This window comes from Fistularia commersonii, chromosome 8, assembly GCF_037954325.1.
Source record: "Fistularia commersonii isolate RoL2024-O1a breed Wild chromosome 8, RoL_Fcom_v1.0, whole genome shotgun sequence".
Classification (NCBI taxonomy): domain Eukaryota; kingdom Metazoa; phylum Chordata; class Actinopteri; order Syngnathiformes; family Fistulariidae; genus Fistularia; species Fistularia commersonii.
The window spans coordinates 15,372,501-15,388,781 of record NC_141291.1 but is presented as its reverse complement, the minus strand read 5'-3'; the positions used below and the strand labels follow the sequence as shown (position 1 = coordinate 15,388,781).

Below are 16,281 nucleotides of genomic sequence, written 5' to 3'. Positions count from 1 at the left end.
AAACATTGGAAGATATAAAACACTTTACAACAATAACTGATTCATATTATCAATTATGCATTCTAAACTGTTCACTGCAGGGCCAATTGAAATAACTGGAAATTGGCTAAGATGCCCTCAATGGTGCTAATAAGTCTCAACTGTTAATGCCTCACAGCTAAATATTTGAATTTGTTCAAAACCCCATTTACACAGTTCCTTGGATCTTTTTCTTAGTCAGTTTATGATGCGATACTGCTGTTAATCAGTGGAGGAAGTTAAGGGCTTGTTTGAGCACAAGTTTGTCGTTCATGACTAAGGAGACCTTACAGATTCAGTCATTTCACAAGTATTACCCATTTCTTGCTAAACATTTTTTTAAAGCACTATACTGGAGCACAAACCTGACATGACCAAATCAAAAAAGAACAAATATTAAACAGCAGGAGAAAGCATAATTGTTTTTACCCCACAGGAATACTAATTGATGACAGAGTGAGAGACAGTAAGAGTCTATCGGGCCCTTTGTGTCGATGTAAAGCATATGGCATATATATTATATGTATGGCCATTATTGGAGTTTTTATTTTTGGTTACATTTCAAAACCAATTGTCTGGTCATCAGAGAAAGACATGACATCAAACTTTCTTGTGCGTTTTGTGTGAGTGTGAGTGTGTGTGTGTGTGTGTGTGTGTGTGTGTGTGTGTGTGTGTGTGTGTGTGTGTGTGTGTGTGTGTGTGTGTGTGTGTGTGTGGTTTCCCCAGCAAGGCTAACCGACCCAGTTCTCCTGCAAGGGAGGGGAGGAAAGAAAAGAAGTAAAGAAAGAAAGAAAGAGAGAAGGAGCAAGGGAGGCCTCCTTTCACAGAGAAACAAAGATAGCTGTAATTAATGGCCCTGAGCTCTGGACTTGGGGAGCTTTCTCCTGACAACTCTGACTTAATTAAAACTTAAGACTTCTGAAAGGGCCTCTGACTGCAAGGGGACGTCCCACCGTCTCGTGAGAAAAACCTTGTAAGATTTCCTACAAAAGAAAGAAAGAGGAAAAAGACAGAAAGAAAAGATGTGTTAGCAGCTGTAGCTATGTTGCTAATCCCTGTTTGTCAAAGACGGAAGAGAGAGGGGGGTTTAAAACACACACACCTGCACCTTGCTGTGCCCTCAACCCATCTTCCTCACTTTTACCATTACAAAACATAAACTCCTCCTCCTATATTTTTCTAACCACTAGCTCTGTCATGCAGCATTGGCCAGGATTATTACCCAAATGTCACCTTGCTAAAATTGCATTGTTCAAGCAGTTAGACCGTCCAGCAATAGTGACCTATCATTAACATAGGCACCCACACCGCTCCTTATGTATATCAATGTATAGAACCCTGGTCTTTTCTCCTACATCTTAAAGTATAATCTAATATTTGTGAACCAACCTTGAGTCCTTACTATCTTCCCTCCCTGTGTCGGTCTGTCTCGCTCCCTCCCTCCCTCCCTTTCCTCCATAGAGGATCAGATAATAAAAGCTTGGCCTGGTCTTTTGTTTTTGTGCATTGTTCATTAGCCCGGCAGCAACAACAGAGGCACACTCGATATGCTTGGCTTGACTGGGTGTATGAGAGTAGGACAAGGTGGGATGGGGGCTGTGCGTACATGTTTGTGAGTTTGTGCACATGCACACACTGAGGGTAGGGCAAGAGGTAGGGGGTGGCTTTGCATGGCTGCAGTGCCATTAAAGAGGCAACTGGAGATTGAGGGCTTGCAACTGACAGCACACGTTGAATGAAAAACCCCTGCAGCTCCTAACAATACGGATAGTCAGACAATGTGCACGTTAAAGAGAAAAACATTCTCAGCTCAGCCCTCATTTGACTTTTGTGTGTTTTAGTCCATTTGTCACCTTAAACACAGACAGTTAATTTAACACCAAGCATGAAGTCATGGGCATCTGAAAACCTTTCTTCAAATATTCTCTCTAGCTTGACAGAGCTTTGTATCTGTGTGTGTGTGTGTGTGTGTGTGTGTGTGTGTGTGTGTGTGTGTGTGTGTGTGTTCATGCCTCAAAGTGCCTGCCCGATGGAGTTTCCAAATTTTACAAGTTAAACAGTATCCTTGAGATCATGAGCTCACACAATTTCTAAAATAAAATAAAACCCAATATCTTGTGGGACAGTAGACTAAAATATAAAGCAAATACATGAAATTTAAAGCAAAACTCCTTGAACAAAGCTTCTACATGCAAAAGTGGACAACAGTCAAATATCGTTCTGAAATACCAGTGATGACAATACAAAGGAAAAAAGAAATAGTTTTAAGAGCATTTCTTAAATGTATGATATCGGTAATTGCACATGGCACTAACACTTGCACGTTCCTTGTCCTCCTCTTCCGCAGCACTTGCACAAGCAGGACAGTGCATACAGCCCGGAGTCGTGTTTCTACTACTGCACACTGTGCGACTACTCCACCAAGGCCCGCCTGAACCTGGTGCAGCATGCACGCTCAGCTCGCCACCAGCAGAACGAAGGACTGAGGAAACTCCAGCTGCATCAGCAAGGCCTGAGAGGAGAGGAGGATGGACTGAGCCTCCAAGAGGTGTTTCACGTCAAGGAGTGTCCTTCTAGCCAAGGTTGGTGCTTCCTAACCTTTCTCATCTGATTTCTCAACCTGCAGAAATACGGCTTATTTTTATTGCGTTTTTTTCCGTTCGTGTTCACACTCCATATGCACACAGACTTTTTGTTTCTTCTCATTTTTGTCATACATATTTGTTTTGTTACTACAGTTAGAATTTCATTAGGGACAGTCAGTTTTCTTTGGTTTTAAATTAATCAGTTTCACTTTTCTGTCCAGATCACATCTCTTGATACGTACCCGTCCTTTCCTCATAATCTCTCCAAAATGAGCATACTGTTCCTATTAGGCATCCGCAGTTATATCTTCAACAAATACCACACACACACACACACACGCACAAACACGCACACACGCACATACACACACACACCGTCACATACAGAGGGACATCCCAGGCAGGCAAGCAGTCAACTTATGAAATTTCACCTTGGGAGGATCTCAGTGAAAGGCCCCTGTAAGCACATACATTACTCACACACACAGGCTACACACACACTCTCTCTTTTTCCCTCTTTCTCTCTCTCTCGTTCTTGCTCTATCTTTCACACACACCCACACACACACACACACACACACACACACACACACATACTTGTACACACACACATGCACATACACACACACTCATGCGCTACAGCTACACAGCCTCTCCCTGGAGTGAGCTTTCATTTCCTTTCTCATGACCAAAGCAATTTGGCTTTCATTTAAGAGTCTCCGTCCTGCCAGCAGCTAATAAGTGTAACAGAACTGTAAAACATTCAGAGAGACAAAAAAAAAGATTAATCGTTTTTCTTTGAGTTGGGGTTGGATGGTTGGTGAGGGGTTGCAGGGTGTAAGGGGAGGGGGTGTGCTGTAATTTAAACCAGAAGACCGAGAGTCAGGGTCCATTATTTAGTCATCCTTATGTTAATGCTGCCGGGAGAAAATGAGCGCTTAACTTGTTTTTGCTTTGCTTGACCCGGAGGAGCGGGTGGGTTTGAGGAGTGGGGGGGTGTAACACATTGTGAATAGCATTCCAGTATAGAATTAGACCCTACATCCATCTGTGTGTCTTTGAGTGTGTACATGTATATTTGAATTTGTGCCTCATATATAGTCATGTTTATAATTTCGTCAGCTGAAAAAGATAAGTGCCAGTGCTTATAAACATATAGGTGTCCCGACTCAAGTGCGTGCGCACACACACACACACACACACACACACACACACACACACACACACACACACACACACACACGTGTAGCACTGGCAAAATTTGAAATTGGAACTTGTACTGATGATAATTGGTTTAATTACAGTAGTAAGAATTTGGATTCAGCACCCCAAGGAACGTCTTCCCACATCACCTCTGTTGCCTCTTTCTTCCTTTTCTTTCAGTGTTGTAATCTTTTTCGCCTTTTTTGTCCTGCTGATTCTGTCACTCACTCACTTCCTTCTCCTGACATTTTTTTTTTCTTTTGTTTTTTTCCTATCCATTTTTACATCACAGACCGGTGGGCACAACCAGATTTTAAACCTGTCAAAAGCAATATTCACCCGCTGCACCTATTTCAAATGTTCCACTCATAAAACACACCATATTTGTCGCTTGGGCCCTTCATTTTATGCTTTGGCTTTGATGGTACATTGTGAATTTCCATGAGGAAGTGAGCGCAAAGCTTCAGTGGACGCCAGCAACAGCCAAGATGCAAAGCCACTTTTCTGGATGCCCTCCCTTTGCCCACTCCTTATATTTTTTTAGCTAACAACAGTATTCTTTCACAAGGTACGCCGTTTAGCTTCCAAAACCATTTCCTTGTACAGCTAACATATCTGGCAGGTGTCAGAATGGACACCATGTCAACCAGACATTAAACCCAAAAAGGCACAGTAATAAAGAGGTGTTTGCTGTCTTATTCTATAGTTATATAATGAACAACAATAGCTTTTTTGTTTAACTGAATTGAACATTTTCTCTGTTCTTTCAAAATTATGTTACAGCACCTCATATTATATGGCCGAAACAGGAAAAATGTGTTCGAGATGAAGGAAAGGAATGTTTTTACAGATAGAAAAAGGCCCTGTAGCAGGCATCTTTTCCAGTCAATGTTCAGTGAGAGAATGTCGTATTTGTGTGTATGTGTATGCATTCTATTAGTTTTCTGGGGCTACAACTCCTGACTCAAGCTCTTTTGGTTCATTAGAGATTGGTATGAAAAAGATTAATTTAAGTGCTGACCGGTATCTTTCTCTTAAAGCCTAGGACCTGGCACTGAGCCAGATAATTATAGGCCCATTTGGGAATAAGAGTTCTGATGCCTTATGTACATGAGAATGGCTTTCATTAAATAATTTTGGTGCTGATTTTATGGCCTAATTAGGGATACAGTACCGCAGAGAAGCAACGTGAGGGTAAAGGTGTTTTGACAGATTTGTACAAGCAATACTTTTGTTGGACTGGTTTGTGTGCGTGTCAACGAATCCATTTGCCGGTGCATGTGCATGTATTTATTTAAAAAACATTTGCCCGAAACCAGGACCTAGCACACTGGGTAAATGCCATTGTGAAGTGGGAGTAAAGTTCGTATGTGTGTCTTTTGGCTTGTAGTTCCCACTAATTGTACAGTAACGAAGTTTCGCCGCAATTCAACAATATCCTTGTGAGACAAAAAGTCCACTGTTTACATAATGCTGAGATAAATTGTCCCTCTCTGTGTACAATTAGAAGTGTTAAAGAAAATTGAGTTTATAAAAAATGCCAGTTTGCATCATAAGAACAAGCACAAATGAATTGCTTCTCAACATGGATGACCTGGAGGCCATTTTGCTTTGAGGGCCGTCCAAAAGTTGTTAGAAAAATTAGATTTTTGTGTGCCCTTCTTCACTCCGTAATGCAATTATGTGCTCAATAGTGCTGTTTAGTAAAATTCAAGCAGAAAAAAGGAAAATATGACAGTTTGCAAGTCATGGGTATTTTATCATAGATTTCATAATTTGAAAAATTTATGTGGCTGGATATTTGGAGACACTAAAGTATCTGAGGTTTAATTGTTACAGTGATTCTCGTCCCATAGACTGTCTCTGTTGCCACTTCTGTCTTTGCCATTTTTTTTTTTTTGCCGTAAAGAACACTGTGTGTGTGTGTGCGTGCGTGCGTCCATGCATGTTTTTCTGTGTGTGTATTTTTACCCATTAGCCCTGTGCTCCATCATGTGTAAAGCTCCTCATAAGTCAGACCAAGCAGAAACACTAGGGCCTTTACTGCATACTTTACTTTCTGTTATTTTTTTCTTCTTTCTTTCCCTCTGTCCTTCATAAAAAAGAGGGAGATGGGATCTTATGGTGGTAATTATTTTTGAGAGCCCGGCCTGTCATCCATCCCTCTACCACCACACCACCCACACATTTCCATCCTACTACACCCCCCCACCCCACCACCACACAACATGCATTAAAAAGGGAGGGAGAGGACCCTCTTTGTCTGAGTCCCTCTTTTAAACAAAAGATCTCTTCTGACTTCCAGAGACCAACAATACTGGTATTGCGTGTGTGCGTGTGTGCGTGCGTGCGTGCGTGTGTGCGTGCGTGCGTGTATGCCTGCGTGCATGCGTGCGTGCATGCGTATGTGTCCAGGACCTTTTGTTTTCTCTGAGTGATAAGGCTCCAGGACATTTTTGGTCCTAGTCAAATTACTGTTGCTGTGCTAACCATTTTCATTGCAGCTGTAGGCTAAAAATGAGCCTAATGGACACTTATTATCCCTATACGTGCTTGAAAGCAGATGAAGATGTGTAGCTGTGTGTATCCAGGAGGATGAGGGCATATGAACGGAGAGCAAGTGTACATCTTGCTTATTTTCAAGTGAGCGTACTCTTTCCAAATATGCCCAGGCAACACTGTACATATGAGCAATGAATGAAAGCTCCAAAAATGAACACTTGATTGCCGGTGTGGGAAAAGACTTTATTGGTCCCCCACACCCCCTTTTCGATGTGATGACACCAGGATATCTTTTGATGCTTTCTTCTTTTTCCTCCTCTCTCACTTTCCCTCCATCTATTACACTACTTCTTTCCTGTGGGTGGTGGGGATGGTTTTGCCATTCCAGTGGTGGTTCGCTTTTTTTCAGGAAGGTCTCTCCTCAGACAGAAGTCTATTTCAAGGGTTTGTCTCAGTAATTTGTGGCCATTACATAAACATTCATGGATGGTCGAAGGAGTGAGAGAAAGGATGCAACACACACCCAGATCATACAAGCCACCAGAGTTAGCACAGTAGCGGTTATTTTTCTTTTCCCGGTTAGAATACACAGGCATCGACTAGCTGATTTGCTCATCAAAAGACGCTCCTGCAATTACTCTTTGGCTCTTCTATATCATATGTCATCCCTCTGATGAATTTATACATTAGATATCAATAGCTGGAGTGGGCTTTAATAAGGTAAGCCGGCAAATTATATTGCATATTGATTTGCTTACATGCCCACAGTTAACAAATTATTTGTGGCCTTTTCCCCCTCATTTACTGTGAAACAGGTTGTTACTGCACATATTTCAGATCGCTCAGATTCATTGTGCAGTATAAGCAGAAGAAGGGTTGAAGTGTAATTCAATTCGTAAATTTTGTAAAATATGCCATTTTTATTGCTGTGCAATTAGTTGGAGACAATACGCTTCATTTTAAATCATTTGTTCAAATCAAAATAAGACACATTCGTATACGTATATTATTATATTTTCAGCAAGTAGCAATTTACCCCAAATTTCCCAAAACCATATTCTCTATGGCTAAGGGAGTAAAAGATGTGGTCATTTTTTGAATAATTCCATCCAAGCGAATTATAATTACTTTGTGGTTTGTGTGTGCACATAGAAAAAAAAATGGCAACAGGCTGACTTGTGCCTCTGAAAAAATGAGCCTCATTCACCATAAACTATTTTTGAAATGGTGTGTCAGGGCGGTATGGGCTCAGGCCGATTGTTTTTCTTTGAATTCAGCAGCTCTTTGGTGGAGGGGTATTACCCAGGCGAAATTGTTCCCTCATGTTTTCCGCCAAGGTTCTGTGCCCACCACACTGACAGTTATAATTTGCAAAAATTGCACTGATTATCTGAATTAGCATACCTGACCAATGCCACATTAGTCTTATTTACAATACAAAGCCGTGAGGCTCTGAGGACGCATACTAAATATGACTTAACCCTTTGAAGAGGGAACTGGCGTCACAGGGCCAGGACGTCTTTTACGTCTGCAATATCACAAAGGGCTTAAGGCCCCCCTCCATATGGAACTGAAAGCCTCTGGAAATACCAAGGTTTTGGAAAAGGAAGTGTTGAATGTAAAGTTAGTTTAGAAGCAGTGCACTCGACTAAAAGTAGGGTTATCACATGTTTCTCTCTTTCCATGCTTCTTTCACCTCTCTCTTCTGTCTCCTTATTTTTTTCTGCCATTTTCTGCATTCATTCCTCCTCCTCCTCCCTCCTTTTCACCCCTACTACTCTTTATTTCATCTACCTCACCTCCATTCTTCTCTTTGCCTGATCCCCTCATACACCCTCTGTTCATTGACTCTTAACCACAGATGGACAAAACAATGGGCCGTGTCACACAGCATTAAGACAAACAATCAGGTGATGGGAGGAGGGTTATGTGGGGCAGGAGCCACGGTAACCAGGCAATGCTGTCGCCGGGTCCAAGTAGCCACTAATCTGAGATGGCGATGATACGATTCACAGATGGACCATCAAGGCAGCCTATATATGCGCACAAAAAGCTCTATACACATGTTAAATGCAGAAATATTTAGGGGAAGTGTTGTCAGCAAAAATGTCTGCTGCTCCTGGCTGCAGAAACGTTCTCTTTATTGCTCCCTTTTTTCTCACTCCCTCTCTGTTTCTTTCACCCCATCCATCAGTGGGAGGTATGGAATTGATAGCGGCTATTGATTACCCATAGCCCAGGCTAATCGTCGCTAACCGATGGAAGCTTTGCAACCATAGCGGCTGTCATTGGCTTGTCGTACATGTGTGACCCTCCAGCAGTTCACTGGCGGTAGGGTTCTCTCCTCGATGTTTACTTCCAAAATGACGGCCTAAAAGAAAGACAGCACATATAGATACAGAACGAGAATTTGGATCACCCCGCAACGTCCAGAAGAGTAAAATATTTGCCACGTTTCTCCATAGACAAGTGATATTGTGCCAAGTTTCACCTCCTACCTATGTGAAGCCCATCACCCTCTTACTCCTTTCTTCATCTCCCTAATAGGAAATTTGAGCACACTGTGTGAGATTAAAGCTGAGAATCATTGCCTTGTGAGCAATCATTTCCAGACAAATCTCTTTCATCTTTTCTCTGTCTCCCCCCCCCTCATTCTTTCCTTCATTTTCTCTCCTACCTCCTAATGCTAACAGGGGGTCCCATGTCATGACATCCCTTTGCTTTTATCATATCCTAATAACGCTATGAAAATAGAGCAAGAAAAGAGAATGTGACAGGGAGAGGAAAAAGGATGCAGGAAAAAATGTAAAAAATGGATAGACTGATAAAATCCACTGAATGATCCTGGGTCTTGATTTGTGCTTTGATGTAGATGTCTTTGTGCAAATTAAACAAATATGCCCACTGCTATAGTGATCTCAAAGCTCTTCATATGATGACGTTTCCTCCTTTTGGCATTTTTCACAACAGATCTAAGGACGTAAAAGGGAAAATGAGTGACAAGTTCATTTAGGTCCATGAAAAATACAAATTTAGAAATGAATGCTGAATAATGAAAGATGATAAACAAAGGGTGATGTTGACTTAAAAATACAGTATGTAAAAAGTAGTCAGCACAAGGCTGATAATAAATGAACAACACAAGGAGGTACCTGTTGTCCTGCTTTGAGCAAAGACACACACACACACACACACACACACACACACACACACACACACACACACACACACACACCTTGGGCAGGCCTTTGTTTCAAAAACAGGTTAATGGGGAGTGAGGAAGAGGAGCATTGCAATTTTCTGCTCTTTAGGCGCCAGAGAATTCTCTCCGGTGTAAGAGAGACCAGACCCTCAGCGTAATAGGCGTTTTACACCCTCATCACCCCTTCCACACGAGCACGCATGCACACGCACAAACACATGCATGCACGAACACACACACACACACAAGAAATGAGTGGGAGTGTAATAGGCATTCTATGGTGTGTATTGCCAGTCCCTAGAGTGCCAGTAAGTGTTAGACATGCATAGAGTCGGCAATGAGACAATCAGCATCCTGAAATTGAATCCTTGTTTGGAGTTGCACAAGAGGAGCAAAGAGGAGCAGAAAGGGAGGAGAGGCAAGGAGAATAGAGGAGCAGGGAGAAGGTTAAATAAAACAGGTAAAGTAGAAGCACGGAAAGTACTAAGGACTAGATACGTGAGGATGAGGAAACAGAGAAAGACAGGCACAGGACAGATGAGGAGGAAATAGGAAGTGATGTATATTTAATTGCCACATAAGTGATGACATAGATAATTATGTCACAAAAAGAGATGCTCCTCATAGACAGGGCCAGCTAACAGCTGTTTTTCTTTTTTTTCTCTGCTGATGTGTGTGTGTGTGTGTGTGTGTGTGTGTGTGTGTGTGTGTGTCGCCTTGTCTCTCTCCATAGCCCTTTCAGCTGTTGTCCCCTACAGCCATATCAAGTATGGAACACCATTAAAACATTACGGTTTGTGTCACATTATATCATTCAGCTTAATTAATAGAAAGACACACACATACACTCAAAAATAGAGAGACAAACACTCATCATTTTAAATCATTTTAATTACTCTGTAACATTTGGTTTATTAATATCTCCGCTTTAGCTACCTGAGGACATAAAACCGAGTGTGTTCACCTATTTTTTTTTTGAATTGTGTTTGCAGGCATGTGTATCCACTCATGTGTACGCGATGCTCGCTTGTCTTTTGTATCTAATTGTCTTTTTTAATGACAATATTCCACTGTGTTCCAACTGTATGTAATGAGTCAGGTTGTGTCAAAGTGCAGGCCTAAGCTGTCTGCTTGAGTTAAGATCTTCTCTTCTACAGTAGAAGCCTCAAGCATACACACTTGCGCATACACACTCACACACAGATATGCAGTGTGCGTGCACACACACACACACACACACTCAAAGAGGCAATATCAGTGTGGGAGTTCCTGTATCTGACACGAGATTAAGAGGGCCAAGTGGAGGAATGTCGAAGAACTGCCCTATTGCATTTGCAAGAAGGAGAAAGGACCATCTTGTCACATACACACACACTCACAAGCGTCCTGTGCTGTAAGTGAGCAGTAGCCTCCCTTGCATTATTCACAGCAGCCGAGTGATCGAAGCCTGGTTCAATAGCACTAAAGCGGCGCACACTGGAGAGATTTGTCTTACAAAACCTTGACACACACACTGGCGCTCATATGCTCTCACACACATTGATTTTTGGTGGTGGGAATCTCCCAGGCTTTGGACGGAAAGCAGGGACGTGAGAGGGGCTTCCCCCGTTAGATCAACCCCTTGACAAGTACACACACACACGCACACGCTAAAGCCAATACAGTCACAGGGCATAGGCAAATACTGGAAGTACAAGTTTAATTCTCTCAAAATGAGATTTGATGATGATGATGAGGTCCAGCGATAGTATGAATAAGAAAATGAAAGAAAAAGCTGCAGATGGGAGACGAGGGAGCTGTCTCTTAGATCTGATGGGGTTTCATTTACAGCAAGATTAGCTGATGGTAGAATAAAAAGACAGAAAAAAGTCAAACTGATCACAGCTTTTTTGCTGACTCCCTCATTTTGTATTTTATCATCAGAAGCCTTTTTGCTCGAGAAGAAAAAAAGTATTGCATTGCCAAGTGTCATATCTTTCTGCTGCACTTCTGCTCTGTGTGCGTCTGTGTTCACACGCGTCTGTGCGCGGGTGCACGCATTTGCATGGACTCTTCCTGCACATCGCTATCCTTTCTTGTTTGTTTTTTCCCCGTTCAGAGCAGCACTAATGGCCCATTACACATCAACTCCTGTGTTATTTTTGACACATTAACATGTATTGATGAGCCAGCCCCCGTATTCCTGTAAAGACGGATGCACAAACACACACATATATGTATCTCTGTCCCCGTGAAATAAGATCCAGTCCCTTCTAATCATCTGACCCCCCCCTCCCGGTTTCCATCCATACAGCCATACAAACGTGCATTAACATACACACATGCACACATAGTTCTCCTTCTGTTCCAGGTATTGGTTTGGGGCAGGGGGCTAAAGCTGTGGGCTCCTTTCCTTCAGCCCCAGTGTCTTAAGCTGCCATTGATTAAATGTTAACTGATATACTTGGCCCTGGCAATCTTGTTAGAGCTGGAGCAGGCAGGCCGCTAGACAGACAGTTTAGGACCCGCGCCCTGATCAATAGCACAGATAAAGATTTCATCCATCAATGAGCTCCCAAAACAAAAGGTATCTGATACCTGATTAGGCCCAAAGGGACACACACAGATTTGGACACGAATGCACACTCACATTGTCACATGTAGCCAGGAAAGGCACAGTCAACACACTGTTGCTATCACAAAAATACAATGTGATGTGAAAATCTGCATGTGAGCTTAGAGAGCTTAGACCTCTCTCTCTCTCTCTCTCTCCTTCTCTCTCTTTCTCACAGACAGCTCCATACATATTTTGACCATAGCAGTAGTTACATTAACATCATCTGAAGTCAATCAGTTCCACACCTAATGGTGTAATTACAAACAATGCACACACACTGGCACACACGTGCACAAATACATCCACTCATATGCACTGCTAAGCTTGCAGATGGGCAGCCCTGACTTTATCCAGATGAAGGTTAATTATCCTGTTAGTTCACTTATGTGTGTATTTGTTTGTGTATTCAGATATATGTGCATTTATGGCGAGCGCTGTGTATTTGTGAGTGTTTTGTCAGATGCATGCTCATTTAAGTCCTTGGAGGACGCCATAGGCGCTGAAAACTGCCTGAATCAATGTCTGTGTGACCACCACTGTGAAAATATATCAATAATGGTCTCCTAACACTATTGTCACAGGGCAGTTTGCAAGTCTCAGCTCAGCCACAAATTAAGAAATGATTATTAACCACTCGAGGGGTCATCTGAATATGGATTTTTTTAAATTTGTTTATGTATTCCACACACGTTTATGCTTTTCTCATTCTTTGTTGAAACTTAAAAAAAAAAAAAATTCTTCCCCTTAAGTGTCGCTGTGGCTTAATTTTGGGCATACAAAACAGGAGAGGGGGTGGATAATCATAGGTTATGTGGGTTTAAAAATTAAAAAACAAATCCTTTAGTTTTGAAGTAAACTGATTATGCTGGTTTTAGCCGGCAATGAATGATCTAATTTTAGGGGGCTTTTGAGTGACACTTGCTGTCATAAAATGCATTTACATAATTTTCACAGCTTAAACTTTCTTTGTTGAAATGGTGTACGTGCCGAAAATAATATTTTTTTGTATAAACATGTGCATACACACATATATTAAAGTAGCTTGTTAACAACCTGTATTTGATTTGATAAATTCATATATTTTATGCTGTTTCATTTTTTTTTTTCCTTTTTTTCCAAAGCCATTTTGGGGGATTTGGGATTTTCAAGTGCCGTGTCAGGGGCAGGGACTCTAATGCATGGAAACATGGAGCTCTCTGTTTTCTGACGGCAAGCAGAGATAAGGTAGAGATATGGCTGTAGTACTGGCTCAAATCTAAAACAGATCCCGCTCGGGGGCGGGTGGTGGTGGTGGGGAGCGGGTGTGGGGGGGTTAAGAAAGTGAAGGAAAGTAGAGGCGGGGGAAGGAGGGGGAGAGAGGTAGCAAGAAAAGGGAATATTGTCAATCCTCTAAGTGTCTGGCGGTGTCTCTCTTTCTTTCCTTCTTTCTCTCACTCGTTCCCTTCCCCTCTCCTTTAGTAATCTGATTTATTAGAAGCATATGTGTGCTGCTCTGTCTTTGTCTGCTTCTATTAGGGCCAGTGGGGGCCCATATGACATTGTTTAGCTAGTAATGAAATGGACATTTTTTGCATGTTTTTGAGAAAGTGAGGAGAAAGCCAACACTCTTTATTTGTAATCGTCTGTGAATACCATCTCCAGGGCAGTTGCTCCGGGCCTGTGTTCATCTCTGTGTGTTGCATGTGGACTTGTGTGTTACAGGTTCCATGTGGTCATTTTGGAGATGATTCTGAGCAACCTAATGAATATTTGGGCCTGAAGATATTTCTTTTTATTCCAAGATTCTATTCTTCCTATGACGAAGATTCCTGCCATACCTCAACACATAATAAGGTCCTGATCACACACATATTTTTGTTTTTGACTCTCTTCTAAGAGGAAATTCATGTCACATGGACTTATTGTCAGTACATGAAATTGTTATGTGCCAATGGTAGCTGTGCTGTGCTCTATATTCAATCGAAGCCCCCCTCAATAAGGAATGCAGTGATAAAAAGGCACGGAATATGAATGGAAAATATTTTTGTTGCATTTCACCGTGTACAACTCTTGCTAACACAATATTTTCCCGGAATAGAATTATATTCCGTGCAGAATGGGAACAGAACCATTACTATGAATGAATACTTAGATCTGCTCAATACAAGGTTTGTTCATGTTAACATTTTTTCAGATAACAAAACTATATTTACTTGAAACAAAATAATCAAATGTCAATAGATAAAATAATGTTTTTTGATCATATTTTACACACTAGCTTTCCTTGTTATCTTTTAAAAGCTTTATCTTTTTGAAATAAAGGATTACCTTCTTGTTTTTAGTGACTCTGAGAGCAGATGTTTCTATGCTGCTAAAACGTGACAGTAGCCCAACAGGATAAAGATCTGTTTAAGCATTATCTATTTGGATGCTGCCCGCCACAGGCCTATTTTAACCAAACATACACACATAGACAGAGAGCCATTCTCTTAAAGCATGGCAGCCATTTTATTAGATTCACTGTTTTCAAGCTTCGTATTAGTTCCCGTAAAATGAATACATCTCAAATACATGACAAGAGCCAGTCTGGTCAATCACGCAAACTATTTTCTATCTTCCCAGTATCTTTGTTAACCCGTGTAGTGATAGATAGACAGATCTGAGGGTGAATGATGGTGCGAAGAAACAGATAGGATAGGCGTTAAGATAGTTAACTGCATGGAAAGATGTAAATCTAGATGGACAGATGCATAGATAGGGGGTTAGATGTAGGGATGGATAGATAGACGGATGAGCGTGGCGGTGAGATCTTGTCGGGCTGATAGAGTTGAGCAGGTATGCCAAGAAGCAGCTGCTTTCTTCATTAGGTTCATCTATTGATCCCGGACCCTTGCTGTGTGTGTGCGTGTGTTTTTGAGGGAAAGAGAGGGGAGAGACAGCAGCCTCTGTAGATAAGTGCTGGTAATAGAAGAGAATGAATTCTTATCACAGAGATGGGAAGGCCATTAACCCTCAGCTTCTAGTTGTCTCTCTGTTTCTCTCTCTGTGTCTCCTCTTACCTCCGTCCTCCTGTCTGAACTTGACAGGGTCACATTGGCGAGCATGTGTGATATTTCCAAAATGTGTGCAACTTGTGTGACTCCTGAGCGTGTATGTGTTTTACGGCAGCGGTCGTGCAGGCTGCCCCATCGGCCAGATGTTTATAATCAGGAGCAAGATAAATACCGGACTCAGGAATCATAAAAGAGCAGGAAAAATAGAAAATGAAGAAAGAGATGGGGGGGAGATAAAACAGAAGAGAGGACTCTTCTTTTCAAATTATTCCTAAATCTCTCGGTAAGCTTGTCGTGCCGCCTCTTCAATTCACCCACTCAGCCTTAGGTGATTCAAACTGCCGAAATTTAATATGGCTGTTGTGTAAGACGCAGGTGTTTGTGCACACGTGTGGAGGTGTACAGTAGGTGTACTAGCCTATTGTATAAGGCCAGGTGTTGCTGCATTTTTTCACCGCAGAACCTTTTGAAGCCATATTTTTGTCCTCCGAAAACCTTTTGTATTTGCTTTTAAAGAATCATTAACATCATCCCCTCACTGCTCACAGCGCTGAAAATGAAACCCCTCTTAACACGAAACAACAGTTTCTGTCTACGCAGCAAGCAAAATACCCAGGCCTTTAATCTTGGCTATGTTTATTCATATGATTTTCTATTTCTCTCTTCTTCTTTTTTTTTTCCAAAAGAGTAATAGGTGTTTTGTTAGTTGCCTGCAAGACAGCGGAGCGGGCAATTTGAGGGAAAATAAAATACAATGAAGTGTCTCAGGAAGTCATAATTGACAACAACAAAGCAAATTTGAAGCTGCTGATACAAGCGTTTCTTTCTGTCTTTCTTTCTTTCTTTCTTTCTTTCTTTCTTTCTTTCTTTTTTTCTTTCCTTCTTTCTTTCTTTCTTTCTTTCTTTCTTTCTTTCTTTCTTTCTTTCTTTCTTTCTTTCTTTCTTTCATTTTTACACAAAAATAATTTTTCAGCTCATTCTGTCTGTTCAACTTATTGACATTCACACCGGGAGCACATTAAATGTGACAATCCCATTGCCTTGCTTCCGGAATCAAAATGAAACAATGGATTTTCTTTTTTCTTCTAACAGTCCTTATGTGTGTTTTAAGCAATATGGGTGGGTGTGGGTGGAAACGTGTTT

General features: G+C 41.5%; 1 protein-coding gene across 2 annotated transcripts in view; it reads left to right on the top strand.

Annotated features, from left to right (window-relative positions):
• Positions 1-16,281, top strand: part of zfhx4 (zinc finger homeobox 4) — a 109,956-nt gene that overhangs the window by 69,694 nt on the left and 23,981 nt on the right. For both annotated transcript variants that reach the window (XM_086151378.1, XM_086151377.1), the window contains exon 6: positions 2,366-2,600. In XM_086151378.1, the coding sequence (XP_086007504.1) occupies positions 2,366-2,600 (235 nt within the window). The remainder of the gene's footprint in view (positions 1-2,365; positions 2,601-16,281) is intronic.